We start from the raw sequence: 9,432 nt of genomic DNA, 5'->3' as shown, positions 1-9,432 counted from the left end.
GGTTCACTAATTACCAGAAAGGCTGAAAATTTCCAGATTTTGTATGGAAACTCTTTGTACTTCAAAGGAAATCCTGGACATCTTGTAGGCACAGGAAGAAAGGATCTCACAGTAACTTTTAGTGACATGTGATAGAATGAAGAGAAAATTCATTAGGTCTTTGATAATACCGTTCATTACAATTAGTAACGGAATGTTTCGACACTCGGTAGAGCATTTTTGGTCACTTAACTTCTGTCATGTAGCCATTAATTTGCCTGTCACATAATAAGATGCTTCAACTTATCAGAGGTTGACGTCCGTCTAATATCACTGAAATTTTTTGAGTATAAAGAAAACAAATGAAATTCATTCATCCTCATTGTAGAGAACTAAGTCATTACGATTGAGGACTATCCCTATGTTGTTTTCTCGCGTTTTCCGATAGATAAGTGTAGCACTTGAGCAATACATCTAACTTCGCGAATGCACTAAAAGGAGAAGAATTAGTGAGCAGAGTAACCGGAACATTCCCCACCTAACACGGATTCAAGAACTCATGTGAATTCTGTCGTTTCCGAAGAAACAGATACGAAATGATTTAACAGCTACATGATTGCCTGATCTCTCTGAATAAACCAGTGTAAACAATGAAATTCAATCTAAGCTGCAAGTGGGTAAATCGGCCTCGAATCTAACATAGCGCAGCTTACTCATTCTAATACCAATCAGTAGGAACGAAGCACTTTTTTTAGTATTTTGTGATCAGAGGAAAGGTGTGAAACAACTATTCATTCAATTCGACGCAGCCAGTCAACGTCTTCCCCTCGTATTACGAGATGCATTCAATTAAATCTGTCCTCCATAATCAATACAGTTCCTGCTCAATTGTTGATAAGACTGAATGAACAATTTTTGACCTCACTTTCTCAGTAATATTGCAGCTATCCATTTCTCATCTCCACATACCATTATTCTATCTGTATCGAAGTCTTATATTGCGAAGCCGCGCAATGCAACACACCAAATTAGCTCGCCAATCATGCCGTTAATGCATAAAACCGATGGGCATCAGTCGCAGGTGGCACTTAACTTCGAAACAGATCGATAACTTATCCAACACTAGGTCACGTAACTAAGAAATCTTTCCAGCGATCAATAATGATGATTGTTGATTTTTTATCACTTGGCTGCCCCGACCAGCATTTCAATGCAAATAGCAACATTTTACAGCTGATAGACACAATATTACTGATGTATGTGTTGATTTCATTTTGTTGATTCCGTTCAGATTGAAATCGGAAGATACGCCAGTAAACTAAATTAAACAAATGTCCGGATACCAAATTCCTTTGCAATAACTACTTAAACATCTTAGAAATTCAAAAAAATATAAACTGTCTGTGATAATAAATAATTGCATTTGATTGCTCTGAGGCTCTAGCCCTTTCTGCATCAGGTATCGAAAGCCAAAATGCATTGAAATATCTTAATTCCGGACGATACTAATTTAAAAAAGCCCAAACCGACCTAGTCCCGATCCCATAACGTCTACTTGAGGAAAATGGCCGGAACAGCTCACATAAGGGTATATTTCAAATATGACTTTTGTTTCAATAGACCATCCAAAAGGCAGTTTAGACTGCAGTAATTCCTCCGTAGCAACCGTCCGTTTATTTTTCACCGTGAGAAGAATGCATCCACAACTAATGTTTTGGTTCAGCATAATTTGGAATTACCACTTCGAACGTTTCCTTATTTAGGAAGCCGCATCACTCGGGGGTCACTCAATTCAAAATTTAACGATATATTGCAACCGGGACGGCCAAGAAGGGCAACTAGAAAAAACACCATTTCCATCACAGAGAAGGCTGTGAGGGGGACGGGAGTACTACGTGAAAAACTTTGCCAACGTGTTGGGTAAAAACGGATGTATCGTCAATGCAATCATCCATCCTTATCCGACTAGCTGAGGTGCCATATAATTTTTCTTCAACAGAATTCATTTCTGGCCATTTGGAGTACAGTTTGGGCAACCATCACAGTTACTAAGAGCGAACTTTAAAAACTGCTTTGTCAACAAAAACCTGTGTTGTATATATTTCAAACCTCAGTGCATCATCTTAATACGAGCTATAAGAAAACCATGTAGTTTACACGTGGTTCCACCTCATGTACGGGGTAACTGCTGTGTTTTTCATGTATGCTCATCATCGGGTTGATAGGAAATTTTATAATGGATAGAAAAAAATGGATAGTTCATTAGGTGCTGTAATGAACAAGCATGATTGTTATGCTAAACAGTTTCACAAACCACTGCATGTGAACAGCACTAGAGTGCCGCGAATCACCACGTAAATATTGTTTATGGCGCCATATTCTAACGCTGTTACAACGAGCGACGTCTGTGGCGAAATGATGGCTTCATCAGACAATCATATATTGTGGTCCGTTTCCATGCTTTGTCGAAAAATTTGATACGAAACCAAACTTTTCTGAAAGACCAGTTATGACTCTTTGTCAGCTACTTTATTAGACATTGGTTTTTCTCATTCTGCATGGTGTGCATCATCACAATGTTACCTTTATCAATTTGGTAGGCGGTTAAAACCCTTCAGAAGGACTGTAAACAATTGTTGGATGTATATGAACGGTGTTGTCTGGATGTATATGAACGGTTTCGTGGCAAAAATACATGTATATTTGCATACCAGAGCAAGATTTCTGTTGGTTCGATTTATTGAGTAATGCTGATCCGCTGGCGCTGTCATACAACGAGCGACGTCTGTGGCGAAATGATGGCTTCATCAGACAATCATATATTGTGGTCCGTTTCCATGCTTTGTCGAAAAATTTGATACGAAACCAAACTTTTCTGAAAGACCAGTTATGACTCTTTGTCAGCTACTTTATTAGACATTGGTTTTTCTCATTCTGCATGGTGTGCATCATCACAATGTTACCTTTATCAATTTGGTAGGCGGTTAAAACCCTTCAGAAGGACTGTAAACAATTGTTGGATGTATATGAACGGTGTTGTGCCAGAAGTACATGTATATTTGCGTACCAGCGCAAGATTCCTGTTGGTTTGATTTATTGAGTAATGCTGACCCGCTGACGCTGTCATTTTCGGATATTCAAACACACAAAGAGTCTATTTTTGAGCGAATGACCCAGGAAATTCCTGTGAGGTTTGCGTTAGGACTAGAGTTTTAACGGCTCAATCGTTTATCGTGTAACTTATCTGCACATTTGCTTACCCTGCCAGTTTACACGGAATTTATGATATACCGCCTTCTACGCATCAGTATTTTAGCTGGTCTAGTGAATGCTTGTTCTCTCGTACGATACACGCAGATTTACAGCCATGGATCATCTGTGCGTAGTACGTAGGCGATCTATTCAGCCAAAGGTATACGTGAAAAAATGTAGCATACATTACGCACGTCGGAAATGCATAATGTCCTGTGCTTGTGAACGCATAGTAAACGTATAAGTGTGACTTGGACTGGCCACCTCAAGTTCTGGTACAACATAGCAAATGTTCGCATCTAGCTGATCGAAAGCGCAACTTAAATGTCCACTGAAAGAAGAGAACAGTCTCCTCCCTGTACGCGTAATCTTATCAAAACTTTTCGGTGGTGCTAATATTAACCTGTGAATAACCTGTGATTAAGCATGTATATCAACAGGTTACGTAAAAACACTGAAGTTATTCATTTGACCAAAATCTTCGTCAGGACAGCTGTTCCTACTGTACCTGGTGATCTATAAGACCGCTCTTTCATACTTTTCGTCATGTTGACTGCACTTTCATAAACAACACCTGTTACAAAGACTTTATATTAAAGAGTGTGGATGACACTTAGCTACAAATGTTCCCCAAAACGAATCAAATCTGTTTGGTGGAGTTCCTTGTATTTATTCTTTAAGTCAGATCAGATGCCCCGGAAATACCAATGCATGGCAAACCATTCATCGTTATCCCTACATACTGAACACACGTCAGTGTGGATGATGAATGGTACCACACGTTTCAAAAACCTGGGCAAAAAGCAGGCGGACACCTGACATTTCCCTAGCAGATTGCAAATCACGCGATAAGAGCTGCTCCATCCAATATCAAACATCCGAGTTAATGGTGGGGTTTTGTTTTCCCTCTTTCCTCTGATCAAAATTGTCTTCCAATGACAATTTCCTGTCGGTGCTACTTACGAGTAGTCAGTAATCATATGTAATTCGCCGGCGAGAAATAATTAGTCAACGGCGAAATACTCGTTATTTCACGAAGTGGTGACCTATGCTCGGACCCTTACGGACGTAACTCAAAATAATCTTCTTGAACCGTATTATAACTTGGTGTTTTCCACTAATCCCAAGTCAAATGAACATGCCGTTTTCATTAGTTCGGTGACCGAAATTCACGTCACTATTGAGAATATCCCCAAAACAGAATCGATGCGCTTTCACGTGAAGTAGTGGACATCATCGCTAAGTTTCCTCTTGTCTCTTACCTTGTCTACCACATGAGTGAAGAAAGCCGAACACTTTTACGGTCTGTAGAAGTTTCGGGATTACTGCAAATGAAGTAATGATCTTCGGCTTCACTGTACACAGTGCATTTGCAAAGGAGGCACGACAGGCGGCCTCAGAGTGGTTCACCATGATGTTCTACCACATTATGTGTCTGCAGCTCTTCAGAAAATCCAGGTTGAAAATATTCTGAGTCAGCTAGACACCGATTGCTTGATTGATAGATGCCGACAATTTAGTAAATCATCAACAACGCCATTAGGAAGTAAAAATCATAACGACTCCAACAATACTATTGATTTTTTTAGCCATAAATGTTGGGGTTCCTCTGCGTAAATAATTGTTTATTCCTTTTATTTCGGTGCGGACAGGTTGTTTTTATATCCCATTGTGGACTACTCAGGGAAAAAATCAATAATTGATTTCCGCTTCACCTACTCAAAGTATGACAAGTTTTTGAAGCATGTACCTAAGTCTGTATATACGACTACTGACCTGTCAGTCGCGATTCCATGAAGTTTGTGTTTCGATGGAAGTCAATGACTGACGCATCTTTATTTCAAGACTGAATTTGCTTTAACTTATTCAATCAAATTAATTTTACTAAGCCATTGATAAAGATGTGTGCCTTCGGCTGTCTGCAAGAGGAATTAGCATTTTCAGGGCGCAAATTTCCTTGGTATAGATATCCCAGACAATCCATCTAAAATCTATACATTTGACGAGGCTGTAAGAAGCTTTACTAGATTATTTGACATTAACGAGAAGAAGGTTGTAAGCCACTTGCCAGAAGAATTGACGCGGCATATTTTGAGGCTATTCTGAGCATTTGTTCCAGTTCCAGAAAAAAATATCGCAACTTTCTATCTCTCTATGGATATTCAGTCATATTCCAGCGGTAGTATTGGAGCCGACAAACTAAGCCAATGACTGTAAAAAAAACCAGCTGAAGTTAATTTTCTTCTAGGCTAAACTAAGTGTGTCGTGATAAAAGCTCAAGTTCTGTTTCATACCGAGTGCTAATAAACCTACCGATTGTTGGTTGTGAAGACTATCGAAACCTGGCTACGTGACACAACTGTGTCCCCAAGAAAAAAACGTTCATCTTCCTCGCGGAAAATACTACTGACAACTCTTTGAAACATGAGGCTGCCCTTGAGCAAGCCGTTTCATGGGAGAGTATAAACGGTAGGCCCAGCTGGTATTCGAGTGGGCCTCCTGTTAAAACCAAATCGGTTGGCAACTGACTGCATTCCTCATAATTGTATGAAATTTGATTCAGAGATCGTCCGAGAACAAATCCGTCCCATGAAGATACTTAGTGTTGTCATGTTTTATTTACTCCCTTAGAGCACTGATCTTCCACCTACTTGATCCCGCGCAACTTTACGACCAAATGCCGTTGGATTTGTCCAGTTGTACACATGGTTTGTGTTGAGTATCATATGGAGGTCTCTTGTGCGCTAGGTGGCAACACCGTTCACAGAAAACAAGCTTTGCAAATAACCGTCTTTACAACCCCGAAATGAGGGGGAACTTCCATCGATTTGTTTACGGATTATAGTCGGAACATCTATTCATTTTGGGCATGCAGTAATCATACGCTATTTTTTAGAAAATCAACCCTATCATAGCCGTACTTTAATATTTTATGTTTAATTTTTTATCTACCCGAAGTGGAACACGCCCAAAACTACGGTTTCACACACAGGCTGAGAGAATTCACCCAGTTTTGGACACTTTTCACTGAACGTAGTCCACCAATCTTTATTTGAATGTAGTGCCCCAACCATTCGATACAGTTGTGAAACTTGTTCCCATAGTCACTGCGGGTGAGTCAACTGCTTCGAGACGTATAACCTGATCCCCACATATTCTAAATATATAGGCCATCCAGTGCTGTAGCGCCATATGTGCCGAAGGCCAGCAATTGCGGCCTCTTCGACTTCAAAGGCACCTTTGATTCCATTCTGAGGCAAGATGACCCAAGTGGTTAGAGCGCGGATTTACTAACCGGAAGGTCCGTGGCTTGAACCCGACCTCTGCCTCTCGACTTCACCTGCCTAGGCTTGGGCTCGACGACGAACCTGATACTACTTCGACGGTCCACTTTAGTATACGCTGCACTTATTCTTGACTTGATTGTTGACACAATCTTCCCCACTTTTCTTTAAATTCATCCAATCGCCTAGCAACTGCTTTATCACAAAACAAGTTTTGCTTATGCATTTTAGGTGGTCACTACTCTCTCGGTAGATCAAGGAGCTCTACCGGATGGCGTTGTCCCGGCGTCCGAACCAGTTGGTTATTTCCACGTTTGGCAAACGTTTTTCTTCCCTCAAATCCGCCCAAAACTGATACATCAGATCCCAACCTGGCCCATTATCGTTGGCGTCGTTCTAGGAATTATATTCCTCGCTCTTCTGGTAATACTGCTCTATTGCGTTGGTTTCTTCAAGCGACGAAAGCCGGACTTGCGAAAAGCCAAATTTAGCAAGGGTGGTGCAGATGAATTGGAACGCAACTCGGAAGAAACGCCTGCCAGACAGACTCATTTTGCTGGATTCCAGACCTCAACTACAGATAAGTATGAAAGAGGAGCTAAACGCAAACGCAGGGGTAAACATCGAGGTGAACTGACAATTTTGCATCCAGCAGATTTGGCTGCAGGTCACCAGACCCAGGATGAGCAGCATTTGTTGGATGACTCTTCAGGAAACGTCAATGAAGCCAGCCCCAGGGACTGAAGACTTATCATACCTCGCGGTTAAGAGGGAAGGCAAACTAATAATGCGCCAAGATGCACCACTAGCCTCATGCTTTACTTGGATTACTGAAACTTTCTGTTCAACGGAGGTCTTAGCTAGCTCGCATTGTAATGACAATTTCCTTCATTAAGATGACAATTTCTTCAGAATTACATCTCTTTTTCGTTCGAAATAACGTGCTTAACCTGCCCCTCTTTGCTTTTGGTTATTAGTAGACGATATATTCCACAATTTTCTGGAGTAATCTGCCAAATAAATTCCTCCATTGCTGATCGTCCTCCCTAGCGCAGAACTACTCCCACTCAGTGTGTTTGGAATGACTATTATTTTCGCAAAGCAAATGTTCAGTTTAGGTGTTTTCCTATTTTCATGTTATCACTATCCACCTGTGCTTTCACAGTTAACCCAATGCTGTGTCACCTCGATTATCGCCCCAACCCCGGCCAAACAACCTCTCATCCACACCTATTCACAACGCACACGCTGCTTCTCTTCTGTTGTTGTTGTTTAGCCCGAATGATAAATCACCTGCACATTTTTCAGTATTTTTGCCCATCTCCTTTTCAAATACGACTGTGTGGACGCACGTTCATCACCTAGCTGACACACCCTCCAAAAAGCCCTCTGATTGATCCTCACCTTTTCTAAAGTTATATTTTCTTTACGTGAATCAGTTTGGTGTGGTGGTCAATAAAGTATATGAAGTTACCATTCCTTGCGTCGTGCAATTTGATGGTTAAAGGTGAATTTTACATGATATTTCAATGGCCGCAATAAGACCCACACTGATTACTGTGGCTGCGGGCTGCAAGCTGCGTGGTCTGTAGAGTGTGATTGCCGTAATCCAGATGAGCACCCTAGGGATGATCACCACTGGGTCATCTTTAATCATCAGAAAAAATCAAATTCCTTTGGTAAGGATGATTCAGTCACCAATACTGAAGTTCATTTGACTCATTTCGATTATTAGTACGCCGACTGACCGTAAATAAATGTGAAATCCCATATACGAATGCTTAAGTTAACCCGTCTGGAAGCAGCGTGGCATTGTAAGCCTGTTCCACTGGTGAGCAAATGAGCAATTCCTAACGTACTAGTGTGATGAACAAACTTAGTGAAACCAGCCCGTCATGCCTCATTTTCCACCGCTTTTCTATTCACCCGAAGGTCCACCGAAACCAAAGTCGTGTTCTTACTGACGAGTGAAATGAAATGTTTTGGCTTCACGCCCTGCGGTTCACTGAATGTGTAGGCTGAATGTAAAGGAAATAATCACGTTGCTTGGCTTCTATAATATGAAAAATTGGAGACATTTTCAATCTGACAGGAGGCCGGCTAGATGGCGAATTAGCCCGTGAAAAGTGTATTACGTGCTTCAGTTGCTGTATTCTGCCAGTCAGCTACGGCGCAATCAAACTTAAACAACGAGTCTTTACTCGGGTAAAAACTTGTGTACCTCAGTTGGTAAGAAGTTTTCATTGCCTTTTAAGTGACTGTCGGTAACTGATGTATTTATTGCGTTTACATTGGTTTAACAGTTGAAAAACCCATTGTTCACTGACCAAACACATTCATACTGTTTCAGCTCTTGCATGAGGACCATCTGTCCCGTTATTCTTTCGTAGGCTTATCCCTCACTGATACTCTTTAAGATGTACGTTCTCCTAAAGCACGTTACTTCAGTTGTTCCTCCTAACGACTCCTCCTTGACCTAACTAAAATTTTTGCATTAGATCCTCCAAATCTATGGAGAAACGCTTCTTTTTTAAACATACTATTAAAGAAGACAAAACTTCTGACAGTTCCTCGGTGGTTTATTGCAGAGTTGACCCGACGCCCCACTTAAAGTTGACCGCCGAACGCATCTAGATTCCTACGTAGTCTGAGATAACTCGGTGAGGAGTGCGTCAGCCCGCATGGTAGCTATGCATAAACGAGCCCGGGAATTCATTTTTGTACATGTGAAATCAGCAGCTGACATTATGCTAACATTGGTAGCGTGGTTGGTCCTCACTTTGGCTCTATAGCGTTTCCTGTCACAGGACAGGCCTGTGCACTTCGCGACGACTGGAATGTGAACTCGATGCGTATTGGCCGGAGTTGCTCGGAATTTTAGGCTCACTCCTGGGCCGCAAGACGTTACGAAAGTCAT

The 9,432-nt window shown here is 41.3% G+C and overlaps 3 protein-coding genes across 3 annotated transcripts in view; 1 reads left to right on the top strand and 2 right to left on the bottom strand.

Moving 5' to 3' along the window:
* T265_03974 (hypothetical protein) overlaps nucleotides 1–5,957 on the bottom strand; it is a gene marked incomplete at both ends in the record, with an annotated part of 53,783 nt that extends 47,826 nt beyond the window's left edge. The window contains one exon of the mRNA XM_009168581.1: nucleotides 5,883–5,957. Within this exon, the coding sequence (XP_009166845.1) occupies nucleotides 5,883–5,957 (75 nt within the window). The remainder of the gene's footprint in view (nucleotides 1–5,882) is intronic.
* The window catches only part of T265_03975 (hypothetical protein), a gene marked incomplete at both ends in the record, with an annotated part of 58,683 nt that extends 50,693 nt beyond the window's left edge, over nucleotides 1–7,990 (top strand). Inside the window, one exon of the mRNA XM_009168582.1 lies at nucleotides 6,747–7,990. Coding sequence (XP_009166846.1) covers nucleotides 6,747–7,259 — 513 coding nt within the window. The remainder of the gene's footprint in view (nucleotides 1–6,746) is intronic.
* Nucleotides 7,991–9,153: 1,163 nt separating this feature from the next.
* On the bottom strand, nucleotides 9,154–9,432 carry T265_03973 (hypothetical protein; the record flags this gene model as incomplete). The annotated part of the gene is made up of 1 exon (XM_009168580.1): nucleotides 9,154–9,432. One exon carries the CDS (start codon nucleotides 9,430–9,432, stop codon nucleotides 9,154–9,156), a length of 279 nt encoding a protein of 92 aa, XP_009166844.1.

This window comes from Opisthorchis viverrini (assembly GCF_000715545.1).
Source record: "Opisthorchis viverrini unplaced genomic scaffold opera_v5_61, whole genome shotgun sequence".
Taxonomy (NCBI): domain Eukaryota; kingdom Metazoa; phylum Platyhelminthes; class Trematoda; order Opisthorchiida; family Opisthorchiidae; genus Opisthorchis; species Opisthorchis viverrini.
This window is presented reverse-complemented; position numbering and strand designations above follow the sequence as displayed.